We start from the raw sequence: 25,120 nt of genomic DNA, 5'->3' as shown, positions 1-25,120 counted from the left end.
AAATGCATTCAATGCAAATATACGATCTAAAAGGAAAAATTGTGAAGCAAGAACGGCGCAGATTCCTCTAAAAATATTACGACGTAGATCGGACCGCCTCCTCGCAGAAACATTTTGAATAACCTTGCGGGAAGAAAGCACAAGAATATATCATCGGAAAAAGAGGCGGCAAGAATGGAAAAAGAGTCTGAAAACATGTTAAGAAAGCTGCCGATATTGGTTCTAAAAGTCCAAGGAGAAGCAAGCGATTGTCATCTACAAAAGAGACGATGAGTCACCAGCTCTAGCCAAAGTGCTCCAAATATCAATGAAGAAGAAAAAACACAGACCTACAAAATCTGCCAAAGAAGGAAAGAAATCAAAAAACGCCGCCGCAATAAGAAAATCGTATCGCAATACCAAACATCACGCTGAGCATGACGACAACGAAGAGAACAACACAAGCGAAAAAGAAAACGATGAATACAACGAGGTAAATATGATTATTTTTCTTAGTACCTTGGATCCAAAATAAATGCATTTATTATATTGTTAAACATTTTTGTCTAACACAATTGATTTTAATCATGCAGAACATATCTGAAAATTCAGAAGATAAAAAAAATAAAGGCAATAAACAGGAAAAGGCAAGAAGGATTGCAAAAAAAGCAAAAATAAATTTTATGGCCAGAACGATCAACAAGACAGTAAGATGCTCACTTAGACAGCTATTCACCTGTGTTGAAATATTGGAGGAACGACATATAAAAAGACTTCGGGATGCAGGTTTGGGTCCTTTGCTTGACAGCAAGATCAGGCAAAACATTAATATCCGACTTCCTGCTTCCTTATGAATAGAATAGATCCAACAACCATGACTCTGAATCTAGGAGTAGCAAACAAAGTAATTGAGATTACATCTTATGCTATCCATCTGCTTTTTGGACTGCTAGACGGTTCAAACACAACTCCTAGACCATCAGAAAGTGGCAACGACAAAACATTGCATGAGCTGAAGATTGAGCTCGGATTTAGGAAAAATGAGGATATGAATACTGATGACCTTCGCAAGCTCCTAAGGCTGTTGGTTAAAGACGAAGCAAACGACGATTTGGCTACGAAAGTATTTGTGTTGATAATGTACATGAAATTCATATGCCACAGAGCAGTCTGTCCGTGTGTCAAGGGAGGCAGCAATGGTAAAAAATCTGGACATATCAAAGTTGAAGGACATGGATTTGTGTCGATTGCTTGTAGATGAGCTCAAGAGAGCGGTCATTCAGATCTGAGAAAATCTAAATCAAAATGGACTGCCCTGCACTGCTGAATCATAGCACCGATTCGTTATATCTTGACTGTTGTATGAAACAAGGCCTTTCGGACACTGGACACAAGAACACCTCGTACACACTTCATGGATTATGAAAAACTAAAGAGCATCGCTGCAGTAGGCTGTGCTAAAAAGGCGGGGAAGACCCCAATACCTGGATATTTGGAAACTTACATGTAAGAAAATTTCAATGACCCTTTATCTTTTTTGTTAATTGTATCTCATATTGCATAAGTTAATACAATGTTTTCATTTTCTCATCCCAACAGGTGGAAAGCACCAAATGACATAGTTTACTACCGAAAAGGAATCCACTAAAAAGAATGTATCCGCATCATGAAGACCAAATGATGTCGGCAAAGCGTACTTTCGGAGAATCAAGCATTCCAGCTGGTGGTTCCATTGAAGAAGAAAACACCAGTGTATCAGAAGATACATTGGAACAGATTGACAACCTGCTGACTAGCGCATACGACCTATCACACAAAGTACCAACTACATTTGACCGCCTCAAAAATGGAACAGCTGCTGAAAACCAAGCATCTACTGTCAAAGAAATTTCTGACAACGAAGCTAAAGTTATAGAAAGTTTATAGAAGACAACATTTCATCTCAGACAAACTTTCGCATTGTTCAAGAAAGCACATGATGAACGTTGCAAGCAAATTCAGCAAGATGAAAGCATAGCAAATAATGAGGTACGACAAAAGACATAATCACACTGGCAATTTTTTGTTGTGTCTGTTCAAATTTAACTAATCTAACTACTTACAAATCATAATTTTAAATTTCCAAGTACAACAATATAAGACTAATAAAGTTTAAATACAAAAAACCGAGGTTGACAAAAGAAGGCTGCATCTCCAACTCAAGAAGGCAACTGCAGAAAAAACAAGAAGTGGAAAAAATGTGAGTTAACCTCGACTACATATGAGTTAACTTCAATTACAAATACGGCAACCGTTTAAATTATTTTTCTAACTTGTTAACATATCGTAACAGGTTGCGAAGTAACACTGCTTCTACAAAAGAAAGGATTCAGGTACAATCAAACAATGAAGATAATATTAACTTGTTCATTGAATACAAAATAAAGTAATACTATTAAGTTGTCTGTGGTGAATTTACAAAATAAATAATTTTTTTATAATAAACTTTTTATGTTATATCTTTGATTTACGAGTGCAAGATGATGGCCCAATGGAAGCATCAGAAAACTTTTACTTCTACAACTGAAGTGTGATGAATGTCTGTACTAAGACGTTGGTTTGAACTACCTACAACTTTTTTAGTATCTGTACTTTTTGTAAACGTCTGCAAAGTTGAAAATCCGCAAACATATCATTGCATAACTTCCTGATTCGAACCAGTGATTATCAATGTGAAACAAGTGTACTCTTTTCTAACCATGTTGGTTGCATTGTACCTCGCAGGGAAAAAAAATCAAAAACAAAATCTTGCGAGAACAAATTTTTGCTCCTCTTGGTGCGGACAACTGTACTCGTATCTCCATCACCTTTTGTACTCCACAATCCTTGCACATGTAACTCCGCCGGACAAAACAGAAATTGTTGCGAGAGAAACAAAAAAAACACGGTTGGTACGGACGCTGTACTCGTCTCTATGTCACCTCCGTACTCCACAATCCTTCCACATGTACCTCCGCTAGACAAAACAGAAATTGTTGCAGAGAAACAAACAGAAACACGGACCGCTGCTCCCATTGGTACGGACACTATACTTGTCTCTCTGTCACCTCCGTAATCCACAATCATTGCACATGTACCTGCGTTAGACAAAACGTAAAATCACAAAGGGAAACAAAGGGAAACACGGTATAGTGCTCCTCACCGTGAGTATCTTCGTACTCGTTTCTCCCACACATACGTACTACACAAGCCTTGCACACTGCACTGCGCTAGACAAAACGGAAAATCACAAAGGGAAACACGGTACCGTGCTCCTCATCGTGCGGATGCTGTACTCGTCACTACCTCATATCTGTACTCCACAAGCCTTGCACCTGTACCTGCGCTAGACAAAACGGAAAATCACAAAGGGAAACACGGTACCGTGCTCCTCACCGTGCGGATGCTGTACTCGTTTCTCCCTCATATACGTACTCCACAAACCTTGCACACGTACTGCGTTAGACAAAACGGAAAATCACAAAGGGAAACACAGTACAGTGCTCCTCACCGTGCGGATACTGTACTCGTCTCTACCTCACATCTGTACTCCACAAGCCTTGCACCTGTACCTGCGCTAGACAAAACGGAAAATAACAAAGGGAAACACAGTACCGTGCTCCTCACCGTGATGATGGTGTACTCGTCTCCACCTCACATCTGTACTCCACAAGTCTTGCACCTGTACCGCGCTAGACAAAACGGAAAATCACAAAGGGAAACACGGATGCAGTGCTCCTCACCGTGCGGATACTGTACTCGTCTCTACCTCACATATGTACTCCACAAACCTTGCACTCAGTACTGCGCTAGACAAAACGGAAAATCACAAAGGGAAACACGATGCGAGTGCTCCTCACCGTGCGGATACTGTACTCGTCTCTACCTCACATCTGTACTCCACAAGCCTTGCACCTGTACCTGCGCTAGACAAAATGGAAAATAACAAAGGGAAACACAGTACCATGCTCCTCACCGTGATGATGGTGTACTCGTCTCCACCTCACATACGTACTCCACAAGTCTTGCACACTGCACTGCGCTAGACAAAACGGAAAATAACAAAGGGAAACACGATGCCGTGCTCCTCACCGTGAGGATGGTGTACTCGTCTCCACTTCACATCCGTACTCCACAAGTCTTGCACACTGCACTGCGCTAGACAAAACGAAAATCATCCGAGAGGAACACGAACGTGCTCCTCTTAATGCAGACGCTGTACTCGTTAATCCCTCACCTCCATACCAACCAAGCCTTGCACCTTCAACTACAATAGACAAAAACGGGAATAATCCAGAGAAACAAGGTCAAGTGCTCCTCTTAGTGAAGACGCTGTACTCGTATTTCCGCCACAGCTGTCATCGTACAAGCCTTGCACTTGTACCTGCGCTATTGTCTTTCCTATTATTGTCTTTTTGAGAACAATCCCATCCACACATCGGAAACTAATGAACCACAACATCGACAGCATGCTGGAACAATATAATATATGTAAAAGGCACTGGACGACAAAACACCGCACTAGGTCCCGTATGTCATAAAGGCAGAATACAATAAGTGTAAAAGAGAGTGGACGACAAGACCTCACAGTAGCTCCCGGATGTAATAGTGGCGAGAATAGAATAAACATAAAACAGAGTAGACGATAATGCCCCCAAGTAGGTCCCAAATGTATAGAGTCATAATAGAATAAATATAAAAGTGAATGGACAATAACACCCCGAAGTAGGTCAGAAATGTCTTTGGGTAGAAACCACACCAAAAGTACTCTACTTGGCTTCTAAAATCAACGAGTTCCACACCAACCGCTTTGCAAGAATCCACCTCCTTATCCAAAACAGGAAAAGAAAGCAACAACGAGCAAGGGAGCATCGCCGGCATCTCCATCACAAGACACCAGACTTCAATTCGGAAAACTATCCCGGGTTTCGGATCATTGGTATGTATATCTCCAAAACTTATAGATTCGGTAGAAACTCTATGTTATAAATAGATCAGTCGCATACCACAATAATGCGAAAAACAGATCTAGGGTCTACTCGGAAAACAGTCTCACTACGCTTTCTTTTGCCACCTCGTGAATCAAGCACGAACTTGAAGTTCCGCTCATGGATCTAATAGGAACAAACATCACACACATACATCGTATTCGAGGTCAACCAAGGGAAAAAGATCAAATGTCGGCGGACACGGAGATATCAATAAGTATATAAAATTTTAATTCCAAGTCAACCAAGAAAACAAGGTTAAATGATTAATATAGGTCATGAACAATATATTCGTTGCTAAAATATACTAATATTCCACACTATGATATTTAAATGACAAATAAGAAAAGATATAACTATAAATCAAATGAATTTCATTATCACTTCGAACTAAGTTGAAACAAATAAATTATTTATATCCAAAATGTATTTGTTTGCATTACTGAATAATCTGTAGTTCCTTGGTCTCCAAAATATATTGCAAGCATATGCAATTTGATGGTTACCTTTTTGTTCTACATAGAAAATGCTCTCAAGACTGCAAGAGGATGCACACAACGAGGGCAAAGAAGTACGGATACTTGTGCGTGAAGCTGTCCAATATGCGAGGCCGACCCTCACTACCAGGTTCAAAAAATATATTACTCATCAAATACAATGAAAGTTGACCTAAATTCAATTTAAATATGATTTACAATGAATGAATTAATAATTGAAATGTCATATCTAGGAAACACTGCTTGCAAGAATTCAGGAGACTGCGCAATCAAGGGCAGAGGAATACGGAAACTTGTGCAACAACTATCCAACATACGGCGTCGACCCTCAAGACCAGGTTTTCAAATAATCATAAGTTAATGCTTAGTTGCGTATAAACCATATTACTTCATGGCATGCAATGAAAGTTAATTTAATTTTATTTAAATCTTAATGCATCTAAACTATATGATCTTAATGCATCTAAAGCTGTAGGAAAGTCACGCAACGGTAATCGTGGTACAACCAACACCGCCACCGAAAAGAGGCAAAGCAATGATGAAAGTGACAACGAAGCACGGAAAAAGGTGTTGACAGAGATATTGATGAAAGTTATGCACAGTTTATCTCAGAGGTGTTGAACAAGATAACTGTTAGAGGTACAAATAGTAGCAACCAAAAAAGCAAACATTACAGTGAATATATAGTTTTCAACGAAAAATTTATAATACCTATTGATTGTAGGACCTGGACTGTATGGAAACGAAAATTTTGACGAAGCATGCGTCTTTGGAAACCACGTGGAGATGAATTACACTCAAGTACTCCAGCTGACAAATGAAGTCATCACGAACCAGACACCAGCTATTAAACATTATATTTGCACCATGACTAAATCATTTGTTACAAGAGGCATATCTAAGATGGTAAGTTTATCGGAGTTTTCGTAAGTCTATCTCGACAATTATATAAAATACTTACTGTCTTCATGACAAGAAAACTTCTGACATACTGTACAACAAAAATAATAATGGTTCGTTAATATCTTCTTAGGAATTTTCAGAAGAATTCACTAATGAACACATTCGGAGATTCATACAAGAACCGGTTAAAGTTGCTGTCAGCTGCACATCGGGAGACATTACAATGTATGCTACCATGAAGATGGATAAGAATGGGAAAGCTATGATAAAGAAAGGTTTCCGAGATATAGTTCAAGAATTTTACTCGAAAGAAGGAGACATTTGCTCATTTAGCTTCAAAGATGAAAGAGGATCTCCATTCTTACATGGCGATGCTCGGCTCAAGCTTGTCATAACAAAGCTAAAATGTGAGGCGTAAGTTAAAATAAGTACAATGTGTCGTACGTAAACAATGTGAACCACGCAACGAATTACGTTCAAGTATTTGTATTTGGTTATTAGTTAATGCTAGTGTCACGTGTACTTTTCAATATTTTATATGTAATATTTGAGAAACTACTCGAATTTATTGACACTGTAATGTTAATGGTAGTGTCATATGTCTGAAATTCATTTGCTGCGGGCTGTACTCGACTCGTCCTCACCGCTGTACTCGACAAGCCTTCGCACCTGTAACTACACTAGTGAAAAAGGAAAGATACACAGTCCTGTACTCCTACATAAGTTGTACTCGACTCCCGGTCACCCCTGCACTCGACACGCTTTTACACCTGTACACGGGCTAGAGAAAACGGAAAGAGACAAAATCATGTACTCCTTTTTGTGCGAAACATGTACTCGGTTCGCCATCACCGTTGTACTTGACACGCATTTGAACCAGTACCTGCGATGGAGAAGAACATACTTGTACTCATTTTGATGCGAAACCTGTACACGACTAGCCGTCATCGCCGTACTCGACACCCAATAGAACATGTACCTACACTAGAGAAAGCGGAAATCTTTCCAGATAAATCAAAAAGAAAAACACAGTACCGTGCTCCTCTTCCTACCTAACCTGTACTCGTATCTACGCCGGGGATGTACCTCACCACCATTCGAACATGTACCTGCGCTAGAAAAAACGGAAAATCTTTACAGATAAATCAAAAGAGAAATACAGTACCGTGCTCCTCTTCCTACATAACTCGTACTCGTCTCTACGCCGGGATGTACTTCACACCCCTTCGGACGTGTACCGCGCTAGAGGAAACGGAAATCTTTCCAGATAAATCAAAAGAGAAACACAGTACCGTTCTCCTCTTCCTACAAAACCTGTACTCGTCTCTACGAAGAGGATGTACTTCACACACCTTCGAACCTGTACCTGCGCTAGAGAAAACGGAAAATCTTTCCAGAGAAATCAAAAGAGAAACAAAGTACCGTGCTCCTCTTTCTACATAACCTGTACTCTTCTCTACGACGAGGATGTACTTCACAATCCTTCGGACGTGTACCTGCGCTAGAGGAAACGGAAATCTTTCCAGATAAATCAAAAGAGAAACACAGTACCGTGCTACTCTTCCTACATAACCTGTACTCGTCTCTACGACGAGGATGTACTTCACACCCCTTCGGACGTGTACCTGCGCTAGAGGAAACGGAAAATCTTTCCACATAAATCAAAAGAGAACACAGTACCGTGCTCCTCTTCCTACATAACCTGTAATCGTCTCTACGCCGAGGATGTACTTCACACCCCTTCGAACCTGTACCTGCGCTAGAGAAAACGGAAAATCTTTCCAGAGAAACAAACGAGAGAAACTACCTCGTACTCCTCTTGGTTCCGACGCTCGTACTTGTCTCTACGACGAGGATGTACTTCACAACCCTTCGAACATGTACCGCGCTAGAGGAAACGGAAATCTTTCCGGAGAAACCAAAAGAGAAATACGATACCGTGCTCCTCTTCCTACATAACCTGTACTCGTCTCTACGACGAGGATGTACTAGACACCCAATAGAACATGTACCTACGCTAGAGAAAGCGGAAATCTTTCCAGATAAATCAAAAAGAAAAACACAGTAACCTTTTCAGAGAATAAAAGAGAAAACGTAAGTACATGTTCGAACTGTACTCGACTCGTCCTCACCGCCGTACTCGACAAGCCTTTGCACCTGTAACTACACTAGTGAAAAAGGAAAGAGACACAGTCCTGTACTCCTACATAAGTTGTACTCGACTCCCGGTCACCCCTGCACTCGACACGCTTTTACACCTGTACCTGGGCTAGAGAAAACGGAAAGAGACAAAATCATGTACTCCTCTTTGTGCGAAACATGTACTCGGTTCGCCATCACCGTTGTACTTGACACGCATTTGAACCAAGTACTGCGATGGAGAAGAACAGACTTGTACTCATTTTGATGCGAAACTCGTACACGACTAGCCGTCATCGCCGTACTCGACACCCAATAGAACATGTACCTACGCTAGAGAAAGCGGAAATCTTTCCAGATAAATCAAAAAGAAAAACACAGTACCGTGCTCCTCTTCCTACCTAACCTGTACTCGTATATACGCCGGGGATGTACCTCACCACCATTCGAACATGTACCTGCGCTAGAAAAAACGGAAAATCTTTACAGATAAATCAAAAGAGAAATACAGTACCGTGCTCATCTTCCTACATAACCTGTACTCGTCTCTACGCCGGGGATGTACTTCACACCCCTTCGGACGTGTACCTGCGCTAGAGGAAACGGAAATCTTTCCAGATAAACCAAAAGAGAAATACAGTACCGTGATCCTCTCCTCCTACAAAAACTGTACTCGTCTCCACGCCGGGGATGTACTTCACACACCTTCGAACCTGTACCTGCGCTAGAGGAAACGGAAAATCTTTCCAGATAAATCAAAAGAGAAACACAGTACCGTTCTCCTCTTCCTACAAAACCTGTACTCGTCTCTACGACGAGGATGTACTTCACAACCCTTCGGACGTGTACCTGCGCTAGAGGAAACGGAAATCTTTCCAGATAAATCAAAAGAGAAACACAGTACCGTGCTACTCTTCCTACATAACCTGTACTCGTCTCTACGCCGGGGATGTACTTCACACGCCTTCGGACGTGTACCTGCGCTAGAGGAAACGGAAATCTTTCCAGATAAACCAAAAGAGAAATACAGTACCGTGCTCCTCTCCTCCTACAAAACCTGTACTCGTCTCCACGCCGGGGATGTACTTCACACACCTTCGAACCTGTACCTGCGCTAGAGGAAACGGAAAATCTTTCCAGATAAATCAAAAGAGAAACACAGTACCGTTCTCCTCTTCCTACAAAACCTGTACTCGTCTCTACGACGAGGATGTACTTCACAACCCTTCGGACGTGTACCTGCGCTAGAGGAAACGGAAATCTTTCCAGATAAATCAAAAGAGAAACACAGTACCGTGCTACTCTTCCTACATAACATGTACTCGTCTCTACGACGAGGATGTACTTCACACCCCTTCGGACGTGTACCTGCGCTAGAGGAAACGGAAAATCTTTCCACATAAATCAAAAGAGAACACGATGACCGTGCTCCTCTTCCTACATAACCTCGTAATCGTCTCTACGCCGAGGATGTACTTCACACCCCTTCGAACGTGTACCGCGCTAGAGAAAACGGAAAATCTTTCCGGAGAAACAAACAGAGAAACTACCTCGTACTCCTCTTGGTTCCGACGCTCGTACTCGTCTCTACGACGAGGATGTACTTCACACCCCTTCGAACATGTACCGCGCTAGAGGAAACGGAAATCTTTCCGGATAAACCAAAAGAGAAACACGAGTACCGTTCTCCTCTTCCTACCTAGGCTGTACTCGTCTCTACGCCGAGGATGTACTTCACACCCCTTCGGACGTGTACCTGCGCTAGAGGAAACGGAAATCTTTCCAGATAAACCAAAAGAGAAACACAGTACCGTTCTCCTCTTCCTACCTAGGCTGTACTCGTCTCCACGACGAGGATGTACTTCACACCCCTTCGGACGTGTACCTTCGCTAGAGGAAACGGAAATCTTTCCAGATAAATCAAAAGAGAAACACAAGATGCGGTGCTCCTCTTCCTACATAACCCGTACTCTTCTCCACGACGAGGATGTACTTCACACCCCTTCGAACCCGTCCTGCGCTAGAGAAAACGGAAAATCTTTCCAGAGAAACAAACATAGAAACTACCTCGTACTCCTCTTGGTTCCGACGCTGTACTTGTCTCTACGACGAGGATGTACTTCACAACCCTTCGAAAATGTACCTGCACTAAAGGAAACGGAAATCTTTCCAGATAAATCAAAAGAGAAAACGGAAATCTTTCAAGAGAATAAAAGAGAAAACGGAAATCTTTCAAGAGAATAAAAGAGAAAACGGAAATCTTTACAGACAATAAAAGAGAAAACGGAAATCTTTCCAGAGAATAAAAGAGAAAACGGAAATCTTTACGGACAATAAAAGAGAAAATCAAACGAAACCTTTCCAAAAGAAAAAAATAGAAAAAAATACAACAGCTTTGATGCGCCGAAGGCGCCTTGATACGAGGCGAAGCCGAGCCGTAGCAATCGCTTCGACATATGGGGGTAACGACAAACGGGGACAACGACATATGTCTGCCATTCATTATGTTTATTAATGTTTGATGCGCCGAAGGCGCCTTGATACGAGGCGAAGCCGAGCCGTAGCAATCGCTTCGACATATGGGGGTAACGACAAACGGGGACAACGACATATGTCTGCCATTCATTATGTTTATTAATGTTTGATGCGCCGAAGGCGTCTGATACGAGGCGAAGCCGAGCCGTAGCAATCGCTTCGACATATGTCATCTCGTAGCACTCGTTGGAATTAAAAAAAAATTGTAATTTGAAAGTGCTACCTCCCTCCCATTAATTCCCCGAAAACTCACAGCCCGGAAATACAAAGGGAAAAAGCCAAAAAGAAAGTCCCGCTCAATTTTTTGAAAACGTACTGCGCGCGTAAAGGGAAAAAGAAGATTAACGGGTCCGCATATTGTTAACGGGTCTACCGCGCGTAAAGGGAAAAAACCAAACCCGAAAAACGATTCGCGTCTTTTCCCGGGGACACGTTCCGCGCGCGACACGTATCGTCGCGAGAGCGCGCGGGGGATGGGTTTTTCCCTTCTCAAAGGTCGCCCTTCGTGTAGTGGCACCCAACAGAAAATAAGAAACAAAAAAGAAAAGAAAATTCGAAAAAGGAGGCAGCCCGCACCTAACTGGGCCGGCCCGTACCGCGCGCGGGGTTGTGCGGCGCGCGGTACGCGCCGACCTGGTCGGTGTATAGGGTTTGCCCCAGTCGGCCGCTCCATTCCCGCTTCTCTTCTCCAAACCCTCCCTCACGAACCCTCGAGAACCTTCCAGAAGGACGCTCCGCAACCCTCGAGAACCTTCCAGAAGGACGCTCCCGAACCCTCGAGAACCTTCCAGAAGGACGCTCCGCAACCCTCGCCCTCTCCTCGCCCCCCATGGCCGCATCGGCGTCGGCGCCGGGCGCCGAGCCCCAGAAGCAGCTCCTGTCCATCATCCGCGACTTCGCCGCCGAGAAGTCCCACGGCGGTAAGCCCGCCCGCTCCCCTCCCCTCCCCTCGCCGCACCGCCACGCCGTAAGCACCTAGGGTTTTCGCGCGCCCGCGCGCGCCCTCGCCTGACCTCCGCCTCGGACTGCAGAGCGCACGGTGTCGGGCCTGAAGCGGCGCCTCGACGACGTGCTCGCGGCGGCCGACGCGGCCACGGCGGAGCTCGACGCCGCCAAGCGCGCGCGGGAGGCCGCGGAGACGGACCTGCGCGGGACCCAGGTGCAGGCCTCCATCGCCGCCGCGACCATCCAGGCGCTCGAGGTACCTCCCTCCTCCTCTCCCTCCCTCGCCCCCGAATCGGCGAATCATGTCCCCGTTTATCACTGCCCAGTTCGCCTGATTTGGTTTCAATTTCGGCGCGTGCAGGCGACCATCTCGCATCTCCAGGAGGAGATCGCGAAGCTGGGCTCCGAGCTGGAGGAGCTTAAGGTCAGAAACCTCGCAAATCGCAGTCAATCAGGTTCCTAAATCCTACTAGTCTCTCTTGCTGTAACATGACACGCTTGTGTGCTTTTGGTGCTGTGTGTACGATTGGCGCGCGTCGGTGGGGATGCGCTATTGGTGCTTGATGTAATGTCTCTGCAGAGCAAGGAAGACAGTGAGAGGTGAGCAGGATGAACTCTCTGTATTGGCTGTTCCTGTTGTGCTCCAGTAGTAGGAATTAATGTAGGATAGTGTTTCTGGCCGCGGCTAAAATTTTCATGGTTGTTTCAGAGACGAGTTCATCAGCCAGATGGTTGAAATGAATGCAAGGATAAGGTATGCATTTCATTTTTGCCTGTGACAACTCCATGTCGTTTCCTGCATATGCAACCAGCTGTAGTTGGTGCTGCATCTGTTGTTTGCTGGTATTGTAGAAGACCATGGTCATCAGCTAGCCGAGTACTGCACTCATGCCTGTTCAAACTAACAATGAGGCTTACTCACGTCGTCATGGTTGGGCCCCAGATGTAGGGAGACTGACAAACTCATTTGAGAATCACACTTAGGTGGTGATCCTAAAAAGTTGTTTCTGTGGCTGGACTGTGGTTTGGTGATGTAATAAGTAGCTTTTGTTGCGGTGAACTTTGTTTTGGTGCCTGCTTTTTCCTATAGTTTGTTTTATGTTAAACTTTGTAAAACTGGGCGGGGACGGTGGAGCTTGTTACTTCATTATGTGTGGATCTCGAAATTACTGTGATATATGTAGTCTGGTGCAGTGTTTATCCATATTTCAGTAATTGTTTTAACATGGGGAGCTTCATTTAATTATAACCTTGTAAAGATAGGAAACCACTCTTATTGAGGAACACTGACAAAGTTATTTTTAATTCCTCAAAAAAGTCTAACAGAATCACCTCTCAGCTTTTCCTTGTTTATGTCCATTTGGTACTATTTGCTTTACTTGCTAGCTGAAACTTATGTTGGAAATTTATTGTATGCAAAATATCTTGTGGTAAACTATATTCCTCCTTTGCAGGCAATTTCAACAGATGGCTTCTGTTGAATTAGCAAGGAAATGCTCTGAAGTGTCAACAGATGGTGAGCAAGGCAAGGCAGCAGACGGTAATCAAGGCAAGGGAACAGATGGTAAGCAGTGTAACTTCGTTTTCTTGAATCCCTTAAGAAGGGGTTCCTGTTAATTTGCAGCATCCGTCTTATTTCTGCTTCGTTGCTTATACATAGTTGTTTATTTTCTTTTATAGAAAATGAACTACGGATGTTGTACTTCTATGTTGTGCATTAATATTGTCTTTAGTCAGGTCAATCTGGCGATGTAGAAGACTAAGATTGCACATAATAAGGCGATGGCTGATAATATGCTATTTAATTATATTTCTCCATGATAGTATAAACTTGTGATTGAAGATAAAGAAAAGCTTCAGAATGTTCGATTCAGTGTCGCGTATATACTCCCTCCGTTCCATATTAGTTAGTCGCTGATTTTGTAAAACTTCCGACAACTAATATGGACCATAGGGAGTACTTACAGATCTAAATTGCTTCTGGAAATACAAGTTACTGTGGTCTTTGTTCTTTTGTGACTATTTTGTTAACTGTGTTTTCTGCAATGTGTAAAGGATATGAATTGCATGACAGAGCTCCCATTTGATTTTATGATTTGTCATCATCAGTGTCTTTTGCTGTATAGATATGTTATCTTGTTCCCGCTTAGAGTGAAATGTTCACCTTGGCAGGTCATAATGTGAGCGACAAGAATGAAACTGCTGAATCAGAAGACATGGTGACAGATCTGGCTGATAAGTTGAGCAATATTGAGGCTGAGATGCATGCCTTGGAGGAAGAGTATCAAAAGGATCTGCTTGATCATAAACAGGTTTTTCTCCATTCCTCCACCCAAAAATGTGGTATTGCAGAAGTATTTAATGTATGGGATGCTGTTGCACTTGTTTAGTTCATGAGAGCATCGATGATAAACAACTAATGTGGAAGACCACAACATGTTTGTGTGACAGCAAATACCCTCTTTATGTCACCAAACTAAAATTTACATGCTGTGAACCTGTGTGCCTAGGCGTGTGATTATTATGTGCATTAATCTTCATAGATAAAGAAAATAATATGATGTTGTTCATCAAAGGTGCAAAATATATAATAGCCCGGGTAGGCACGTATTCTGATTAAAAAAAAAGTACCTCTGTCCTAAAATATAAGATGTTCTTGTAGGCTGTTTTAACCTACCAAAATGTCTTATATTTCCAAGAAACTTGTGCATGATAAAAACAATAGAACTAAAGGAATTCCAAAGGTTTGGTCGGCCTGCAGGTACTGAAGCAAATGTTGATGCTACTGCTGTATAGGGCAGAGAGAACTAGTTCCAAGTTATAGTGCTTCTCACAATGTTTTCTAAAATAAAACACTTGTTTTTTTACAAGTGTTGAATTCACTATTTTTTTGCAGGAATGTGTATTTTTTTTTGAAGGAGGAATGTGTATTGTTTGATATTAAGAACTCTTTCCGTAATGATTTCTGTTGCCTTGTTTTTCAGGTCTGTCAGGAACTGGCTGATGTCCAAGCAAAGAGAGCTCTAATAGAGGCTGTGATGGATGAGACGAAGCAGTTGCAGGAGGTCGGGGGATATCCTTTTTACCGGCTGTCTCAGTAGTTATTTCACTAGGTTTGTGTATTTATACACGCTTCTGCTCCGTCTTCCTCAGTGAGTGTTCCCAGAAGCTTTCCTTGACTGGGCACAAGCGCGTGGCGGAAATGGAGAAAGTGCTCAATTCAGTTGCTGAGGAGCTGCAGAGGCGGTACATGTGCCGTGGCTGCGGTACCAACAACATGGGTGGGATGGGGGAGGCGGCGCGGACGTCTTCCAACTAACTAGACAGCGCAGAGCTTGATGTACATTGGCAGGATCAGTAGGTTGGTATGAGTAAAAGTTGTTGGTTGATCATCCGGCTATACCCTTTGGCAGAGATCGTTGCATACGATTACAGTGAAGCCCCTAGAACATTGTTTTAACGCCTTCTGTGATCAGTACGAATACATGGCTTGTATCTGTTTCTTGGATGTACATCGAATGGGTCAATACCAAGAAACCCTCCTTTTCTTCTTATGGGCTCATGCATGAGACGGTAAACCCTACTATGAGTGAAATCGACCTGGCTTATTATCAAAACATGGCTAGGGGTGACAACAATGGAAAACTTATGCTGCTGATCATATGTTGGTACAGCCCTCAAAAAAAAAATGTTGGTACACAAACACAATGCTGTTTCCTTTTAAGGCTCACCGCTGCCAGATAAACAATATATTGCTCTCGATTTCCCCACTCTACAAAAAACGAACCTCATATTGGGGGATCTAAAAGGTATCATGTCATAAGTGTGCCTACAAGTTACAACAACATCATAAACTACTATGCAACAAAAAAAGGACATTAAACTAAACCAAGTCGCTACGTAGTTTTCTCCAAACTATGTAATAATTTGACAGAATTCTCCATGTTCCTCGACAAAAGTCCAAATTCGTCCTTAGCTTCTTGCTTGGAAAGATAGCCCTCAACTGCTTTGACATACTGGAACCTAGGCCCAAACAGGTGAGAAGCGCAGGCCGCCTTGCAAGCGAGGAGCTTGCAGTCACCTGTAAGAACACAGAAAAAACTCAGTATCTGTGGTTGCAACATAGGAGTGAAACTGACATCATGCCAAGGCCATGCAACTGTCGCACCGCGAGTAAAATTTGAGTTGCAAGAAACTGAATTTTGCACCATCATGTCGTATTATTTACTAGTGAGAGCTGCCCAGACGATCAGAATACAGTGTACTACCTCCGTTGCGAAATATACAGCTTTTATGAGTGAGACAGTGATAGACTTATCTCGCTGGAATAAAGGGTATTAGTAGACTACAAACTGTAAATCCCTTTAAATCTAAAAGTGAGCCAGGATTCATTTTAAGCACAGATTTATTGCTTTCATTAAATGTAGACTAGACATGTAAATCCCAACATCAGACCGTACAGACTAGAGACTGCACTAAATCAATGTCATGTTGATTGCATTCACTACTCCCTCTCTCACAGTTTATAAGGCACGCGCGTACCCCTAGGTCGCAAATTTGATCAAGTTAGCATTAGTTATATGTTATAAAAATTATATCATTAGAAAGTTCAGATGTTCTATTTTCTAATGATATAATTTTTATATTATATAATTTAAATTATATAGGTTAAATTGGTGACCTAGGGGTACGCGCGCGCCTAATAAACTGTGAAGGAGGGAGTATCTGACTAAGTTAGTCAAATGGAGTGGAGGACCATGTGATTCATTATAGAAATGACTGAACTCGGGGGACAAGCAATTACCTTCCTCGGTTTCTGACATATAGTTGTTTTGGCTGAAATGATGGTTCATCCACCATTTGCATCGGAGCTTCCATGATTCTCTTTTATGTTGCTCACAGAAGACCGAAGAAAGACTACTTGAAGCATTGATTTCTGCATCTCCTTCAACATTACATGAAAAACAATCCTCGTTTTCCGTAGTACGATCAGAAAAAAGCCGAAGGAAGCATGATACAAGCTCCTCCCAGATAAAAGGCGTCCCATTCACAGAATCTAGATGTAAAGCTATTGACTCAAGTAGCCGGACCGTATTATAATATCCTGGGGGTAACCAATAACAGGTAAAGAAAATGTAAGTCAATTAGGCTATGACACCTATAAGAACTGATAGCAAAATAATCAAAACGTGAACATTTCTGAAGTTTGCATAGAGAAGCAATGTAATAAACTTTAGAAACCAGTCAAACAAGTACTTGCATTGAAGTTCAATTTTTTATACCACTTTCAATATTCTGCTTTGATGATTACGGTAATAGATTCATATAAATATCATATTGGCTTAAGTTCTATATGTTCTGTTAATTGTTCACCCACAATCTTTTCTACTACCAGTGGAGACAACATTTGAAATCGAACTACTGACATTTTCACTTATTACCGATAAAAAACGACCAGTGTCAGTAAAAACTGTATGTGTTGGTTGAGACTAGAACACCTGGCACACAACAGCCATGAATGCCTCGGTTTAGTAAAGCAAAAAATCTTGCATCCTGTCTACAAACAATACTTCCACCATTTTGTAGTATCTGACATTTTCTTCGGGACTGTAGTTTCACAATGCTTGTCCATTGACGAAGTCAGGAGCGTATTTACACAACATTTGCATTTTCTACAACTCATTATTGTCACAATAGAGGGCCAGTAGTTGTAGTATTTCAGTCAATAGTGGTACGGTCAAATATAACCAGCTCAAACTCTTTGTAGTGTCAAATATTCACCCATAAACTGTAAACCCTTGAGACGTTTCAGTTGTCGAAACGAGTTGAAGCAAGCACCTCAACATAAACCCAATAATTCCTACTACAACAGGTGTCAGCATTGTGGGCGTGGTTTTTAAGGTAGGTATTGTCGAGTAATAACACACGGACATAATTTTCTTTTCTTTCCTCAACAAAAGTCCATTTATTTATTTTATCCCTTGACAAACAGCCTAGTTGGCAGGGAATTTGGACTTTCAAAATTGTTCATTCCCATTCTGCTAAGCAAGTAGCAGTACCAGTATAAAAGTAGAATAAAATCGACTACTGAGCTAAAACAGAGATTAAATAGTAAAAAGATATGTGAGAGATGTCTTTAGCCAGAACCTTTTCTGTGCATTTCAATTAGCTTCTTAACTGAGTAGCTGCATGTAGGATCTCTCCGCAAAGCTTCCTCATAACAACAAGAAATTGTTGATACTTGGTTTTGGTCAAAATACTCTACCAGTCTACCTCGCAATCTGCATTAAAATACTGAACTTCAGCCAATGCAGCTTATCTCAATATGGACAAGGAACAAATAACAAAAAGCTAGGATAGTCGAAAGATGTTCATGTAACATCAAACGAGAGATGAGATATAAGATAACAGATTCTTTACACGATGGACAATGACATGATGCCTTAATAACCTGAAAGGAAGCGCTGTGGTTGAACTGTGGCAGACCTTCTCAAGTTCACAAAGAGCCTCTTTCAGTTTATCACCAAGCAGGAGAATCTACATCATGTGAAAGGTAGCCAAGAAAGGGTCTTAACAAATGAAAACAAAATCTATGGAAGAACGCGTATGGCTATACGCAAAACAAGTACCTGTATTAATGGTACTAAGGCTGCCATTACTGGTGGCGATGAATGAAGAGCCACTCTTAGACATCTTTCTGCATCCACATAGAAGTGATTAGGTGTTGACTTGTACTTCCAGTATGAATCAAAGCTATCATTTGAAGTCCCGGCAGCACGCCTCAGACGTAACGGCAACAAGCTTTTCTCCAATCCTTCAAGTACATAATAAAATATAATATGTTAATACAGAATTATGTGGAGCTATAAAATAAGGTTGATAGAGATCTAAAAGTTATGAAGAGATGTAATGGACTAGTTGGTGCTCCAATTCATTAGGCTAGATGATCTGATGAGGGACAGCCATGATGCTAAAAATTACATGCAACATAGCAAGGATGAAGAATTGATTCGATCGCAGAATTTGATGCATCTATACAGTAGATCCAGCACCTTTGTCAAAAGCTGACTCTGACTTGCCACACGCAAAAGGAGGCAACAAGCCTTGAGTTTTCAAGCATAATTTATATGCCTATGGACTCTTCATAATTTTGCTCCTCACTTGCTCAGTAATCTTTGGGAATCAGATCACAGAATCATATTTCAGATTCAGATGTATAAGATAAGAGTAAATGAAGGTTACAGCTGGTTGCAGTATTGTGTGCTGATGTGGATGCTAGAAGGACAAAATGTATTAGATGGTATATCACACGAAACCAGTGTTTCTTTATGATGTCTCTAGAATGTTCCAGTAACGTAACCACTCAGTGTCGCTTCTATAGTTTCCCTAGAAGTGCACACCAAAGATCAATCTTTCTTCTGGCTACTTGCTAATGACCGCCTAAACACGATGGATATGCTTAGGAGGAAAAACTTCACACTCAATGATAACGGTGTGAACCGCCTATGTGATGATGGTTTATTGGAAACCAGGGATCATCTCCTCTGGAAGTGTAATTTCAGTAGGCAATGTTGGCATCCCATCAACATCGCACTTGAGGATAATCTTGATCTCCCGCAGATGATTGCTACTGCTAGATCCAACTTTGGGGGGTCCTTCTTCTTAAAAGTGTTTGCCACTGCCTCTTGGAATATATGGAAACAAAAGAATGCTCTTATTTTTGACAATGCTACACCTACTGTTAGGGCCTGGTCCTTTTCTTTCAAAAGAGACCTCTTCCTTCTTTCTTACAGAGTGAAGGATGATCTAAAATCTTATATCATAGCCTGGCTATACACTTTGTAACTCTTTTTGGGTTATGCCCGGGCTAAGCCCTTTTGTATATCCCCTTCCCATTTCCATGTACATATTTTGTCTCATTAATAAAAATTTACTGGCAGGGCCTCCCCTACAGTTTTCAGCTCAAAAAAATAGATGCCCTAGAACTCTAAAACTACCTTAGTACTTAGCGCTTAGCGGAACAAAAAAAATCAGATGAACATCTTGAAAAAGTACATGGAATGTGTCACTAACCACAGGTAGGGCTATCGGAGGTGCTAAAAAATACGCTTCGAAAATCTGTACAGCCCACTTCTTTCACGTCTGAACCAACTGAATCATTTTCCTTCACAGAATAAACAGGGAAATATTTCTTGTAGACCTTCTGCTTTTTGTCTATGTTCCCATTATTGATAGAACTTTCTGAAGAGCAAGGACGAAAACTGGCATCATCAACATCAATGCTGTCATTTGAGCTATCCTGAAGACCACTTTCTTCATGGCCATTAGATGCCTCAGAAGTTGTGCATGCTTCATTGTAAACATCTAATTCCTCAAGTTGCATATCCTTGGGCAAGCCAGAGTACCATTTATCATATGATATCAAGCCATGTATCAGATTTAGAGTTGGTTCCATCTGTAGTCCATCCTTACCAATAAGTCTGCAAAACAATAGAAGCTCTCAGTTCTTTGTCACCGCATTGAGAAGTCATTTTCGTGGAACAGAAAATTAAAACAACAACCAACTAACTTGTCCAAAAGGAAGACTTGAAAGGTATTTTAGTTACCAGAATTAAGACACCAAATCTTTTAACACAACTCATGTTAGACTCCTCTTCAACTTGAATTCAGGTGCTTATTTCTTCTATTAATGAAAGAATAAATTCCAATGGAAAGAATAAATTGCACACTGAACCAGGTATTTCTAATGTAGTGAACAGTGACAGGTTGAACCACATTTATTCTTGGTGACACTTCCAGCCAGATTTTGTACAAATGATTCCACTGATCTACTCTGAACAACATTTTTAGCATCTGAAGTAGCTCTAACGTGATGACCACACCTTGTCTGGGAACAAAGTTACTCATCGATTAAGGTCTGACAGCCACTCTCCGCTAGCTATCACCACACTCCGCAAACCCTAGCTCTGCTATGTAGGCCAGTCGAGCTAGCCTCTACTACGTTGGACATTGGGCCTCTAGCTAGCATCTGTCACATCGCTAGCTAAACTCTGCCATACCAGACAGTATCTGTGAAAATTGCATCCATTTGGCCTGTGATGTGTCTGTCAATGTGAGCACCAGGTAACTCTGGAGAGTGGGCCATCATGTTAGAACCACTTCAAATGCCAAAATATGGTTCAAGCAGAACAGTGTGCAAAATCTAGTTCAAGATGACAAAAAAATGCGGTTTAACCTGTCACTCTCACAAATACCTGGCTCAAAATGGATTATACTCTCAATGAAAAGTTTCCTAATTCCTCCTAGGTAATCAAGTCCTTTCATGCCTGATAACAAGTGTAAACAACATCTGGATTTAACCTGATAGGCTGATATTTCATTACAGAAGTAACTGAATTAGGTCTATACACTGCAACAACCACCAAGATGGCATGGCAATTCGCTTATTACAGTTTACAGATCAAGGCATTCCCCAAAAAATGACATGTCAAAGTGTGTATAAGACATGTCAAAAGTAAACACTGACAGAGAGCAGATAACTCACGCTCTTGTTGAATTGTATGCATCATCGATTTTCTCTTGTGAAAGATAAAATAGTGCCCGTTCGAGTTTAACCAAGTGTTTCTGTCAAACAAATAAACAGGGTTAAGCAATACAAAAGAGCATGATGGTTTTAGATTTATTAACAAATCGGACAAAGGAATAGATAAGAGGTAAAATAGAAAACAGCACACAATTAGAACTGAAGATCTATGACGTATATCATGATCTCATTGTTAAGCTAATGCCATGACCTTAATATTCAGTTGGATCAGAGGTAAAATAGAAACCAGCACACAATTAGAACTGAAGATTTATGACGTATATCATGATCTCATTGTTAAGCTAATGCCAGGACCTTAATATTCAGTTGATGTAGAACATAACCATATGATGTCACTTTGTTTTGATTCACTGCTTTCACCGCATCACATGTTGAGGTTGACATTACAGCCAACCTAAATATACAAGGGAAAATTGGTTATATACCATCAAAAGATCCTTACTTTAGAAAAATACCACTGAAAGATTGGGCTTTAGAAAAATGCCACCAAAACCTTGCTCCGTTGCTGATTTCTACCATCACCGTGAAGTCCACGTGAGCTGGGCCAAATTAGCTGAAACCAGATCAGCTCTCAGCCCCACCACCTCATCAGCTGGGCCAAATTGACTAGAAACCATCAGCTCTCAGCCCCACCTCATCCACGCACCTAACTCTAACTCAGGCAACAGAGCAAGGAGGGGAGCGCAAAGACCACCGCCAGCGGCGTATCTCCCGGCGGCGGCTCTTCCAGCCTCTCCTCATGGTGCACCCTCCCTCCACCCTCTCTTCTCTCGTTCCCTCTTGTTTTCATGTTGATGGTGTAGAGTTATTCTTGTGGATTCTGTAGTTGCTAAGACAATCGAGCAGAGATTTGAGAGGGGATGTATGCTGCTGAAGTTTCATACGGGCAATCTCCCCTAATCCTATGAATTTTTCTTGCCTCTGTGTATGGACAGAACTCTTATATTTTTTCCTTAATCCCCTAATACTTTCCCCCTGATTCATTTGTTTTTAGCTCCAATTCACGTGGAGTTCACGGTGATGCTATATTTCAATAACGGAGTAAACTTTCAGTGGTATTTTTCTCAAGGCCAATCTTCCGGTGGTATTTTTCTAAAGTCTTGATCTTTTAACAGGGAACAATATACAATACTACCAGACCACAATGGATTAAAAACACATTTGCTCGCAGAACTCCATGCGTGAATTTAAAATCTATAAACCGAGGCCCATGTAAAATATAAGAATAAAAACACAGGAATAAGAAAAACATTGGAAAGCTTAGGTAATAGGTATATAACTTTATAGAAAACGCATAAGAAAACATAAACAATAATATGCTTTTGTAGAACCTAAATAGGAACACTGCAATACACTTTCCATTTTTATCTCACCCTAACTTTATGTTGTTCTACTAAAGGACCACCCATGGTTTTCGGAAATGCTACATAGTTCGGGTAGCAGCAAGAGGAAGGTGCATTAGAGGGCAGAGCTCACAGTTGAGCAGGCTGCAGGCTAGCGCGTTACCAGATATTGGAGATTTGCCAGATATCAGAGATTTACTATATCCTGGAGGGTCCGAATTGAATACTCTAACATAGCGCACGCATGCCAGAAGGGCTTCAATGGTATCTGCCTTAGCAAAGATACCTGCCCTATACACACTTGTCTGCAGAAGATTTCCAACGAGTTGGAGACTTAAGAGAAAATGCCCTTTCCCCATAAAATTTCTCCAAACCCCAAATAAAAGGTACAGTGAGGAAATTTGATGCACTTGCTTATACCAAACTGAACAAAAAGTGCTGATTCCTATTGGACTTGGAATTCAATGTCCTTACTGGAAATATCCACATAGGCTATAAATGGTACTTGTTGGTGATACTAAAGATTATAGCAAACCATGGTTTTAGTTTCAGGTGTTTGTTCAGATCTTGTTGTATTTCTAGTTTCAATCATGGCATATACTAATATCAGCCAATTAACTAATTATTAATGATTGCATTAGTCTTAAGTTGGCAACAAATTAGGAGCTTACTTTTGCAGAAGTGAGCAATGTTTCAATCATGGCATATACTAAAAACCAGCCAATTAACAAATTAATGATTGCATTAGTCTTTAGTTGACAACAAACTAGGAGCTTACTTTTGCAGAAGTGGGCAATGTTTCAATCATGGCATATACTAAAATCAGCCAATTAACAAATTAATGATTGCATTAGTCTTAAGTTGACAACAAATTAGGAGCTTACTTTAGCAGAAGTGGGCAACCAAGCTAGCCGCGGTAACCACACATTGAAGATCTTCTCGGTCCTGAGGTAATAGCGCCTCTTGCCGCTGTCCTCCTCGAGCTTCCTATGGATATCCATCGCAGCCTTCAGTCAAGCAAGTGGCCTTCATCAGAAAACAGTAAGTGGAGCTGCTACAAAAAAATACTACAAAGGCATGTTGCGCTTACCACGAAAATGCTGTGGGCCTCCTCAGAGGAGTCAGGGTGCTGGAAGGCAGGTAGGAGCGCGGAGAAGACGCCGGCCGCGTCACGCCAGCGGTGCGTGCGAGTTAGGTTGTGGAGGAGACGGCCGAGGCGGCCGCGGTTGAGCCACATTGTGGGGGTTTGAGCTGCCGTGGGCCTCGCGTGGGGGTAGGGGCGCCGTAATTTCCCTTCCGCGGCCTTACCGGCGTCTGTGCCGGGCTCACGCTTGACGGAGGCATTCGGCGTTGGGCCGTGCTGCTCGCTCCACCACTTGTCTGCCGAGGAATCTGCCCTTGAATTGTCCGGCTGGGTGGTTCCGGGCGTGAAGAGGGGCTGGCTCGGGGTTGCCGACAGGCAGTGCCGGCGGCGCTTCTTGGGTGGTGGCGTGCCGAATGTTGCCCCTCCTGCGTCGGCGTCAGGCTCGCGCTTTATGGAGGTGGGTAGGGTCTCCGGCGTCAGGCCCAGCTCCCTGCATCGCCTGATGGTGAAAGAATCGGGTGTTGAAGTGCCAGATGGGATAGTTTGTGGCGTGAGGAACGGCTGAATTGGGGTTCCGGGAAGGGGAAGCCGGTCCCGGCGGGGCTTCCTGTGGGTGAGCGGGTGCGGCGTGCGGGCGGCAGCTTTGGGGTCGGCGTCGGGCTCTTTCTTGATGAGGGTGAAAGATGGTGGAGTTGGCGGCAGCGGCAGCCGCGCCATAGCAGCGGAGGATCACCGCGAGGGCCTTAGGGCACGGGCAGAGGCGAGGACGGGCAAGAGGGGCGAAGAAGGTACCAGTTCCCGGGCCGGCGGAGCGGCGAAGGGGTCCTTGGTGCCGCGCCGAAGGGCACCGCGCGCGGGAGGATAGGATCACGGCAGCCGCTGGATGGGGGACGGGGAAGGTGGCAGGAATTGGATGGGGTGGGTGTAGGATGCGGCCGCGAGGAGAGGGGCGGCGGCGGCAGCGGGGGAGGGTTTGCGAAGGGGACGAAGCCGCCCAGACGAGGACGACGGAAGGCCCAGCCTCGGAGATTTTTTCTTTCCGCTGGTCTAGTAACTGTTCGAGAGGCGACGCGGGACAGCCCGCT

At 42.7% G+C, this 25,120-nt stretch overlaps 2 protein-coding genes across 2 annotated transcripts; one reads left to right on the top strand and one right to left on the bottom strand.

The window, feature by feature from the left end:
* The first annotated feature begins 11,876 nt into the window (after positions 1–11,876).
* On the top strand, positions 11,877–15,558 carry LOC124685387. The gene is made up of 9 exons (XM_047219728.1): positions 11,877–11,979; positions 12,091–12,260; positions 12,366–12,428; positions 12,585–12,604; positions 12,714–12,758; positions 13,459–13,568; positions 14,177–14,316; positions 14,989–15,077; positions 15,194–15,558. Exons 1-9 carry the CDS (start codon positions 11,889–11,891, stop codon positions 15,321–15,323), a joined length of 858 nt encoding a protein of 285 aa, XP_047075684.1. The 5' UTR covers positions 11,877–11,888; the 3' UTR covers positions 15,324–15,558.
* A 154-nt stretch (positions 15,559–15,712) lies between these two features.
* On the bottom strand, positions 15,713–24,834 carry LOC124685386. Its single transcript, XM_047219727.1, has 9 exons — positions 24,042–24,834; positions 23,836–23,958; positions 21,549–21,628; positions 20,078–20,484; positions 18,634–18,818; positions 18,456–18,541; positions 18,152–18,285; positions 16,809–17,108; positions 15,713–16,085 (listed from the first exon to the last, which is right to left on the bottom strand). Exons 1-9 carry the CDS (start codon positions 24,750–24,752, stop codon positions 15,901–15,903), a joined length of 2,211 nt encoding a protein of 736 aa, XP_047075683.1. The 5' UTR covers positions 24,753–24,834; the 3' UTR covers positions 15,713–15,900.
* Positions 24,835–25,120: the final 286 nt, after the last annotated feature.

Source organism: Lolium rigidum, chromosome 1 (assembly GCF_022539505.1).
Source record: "Lolium rigidum isolate FL_2022 chromosome 1, APGP_CSIRO_Lrig_0.1, whole genome shotgun sequence".
Lineage (NCBI taxonomy): Eukaryota > Viridiplantae > Streptophyta > Magnoliopsida > Poales > Poaceae > Lolium > Lolium rigidum.
The sequence above is the reverse complement of the archived record's forward strand: the minus strand, read 5'-3'. Positions and strand labels throughout refer to the sequence as shown.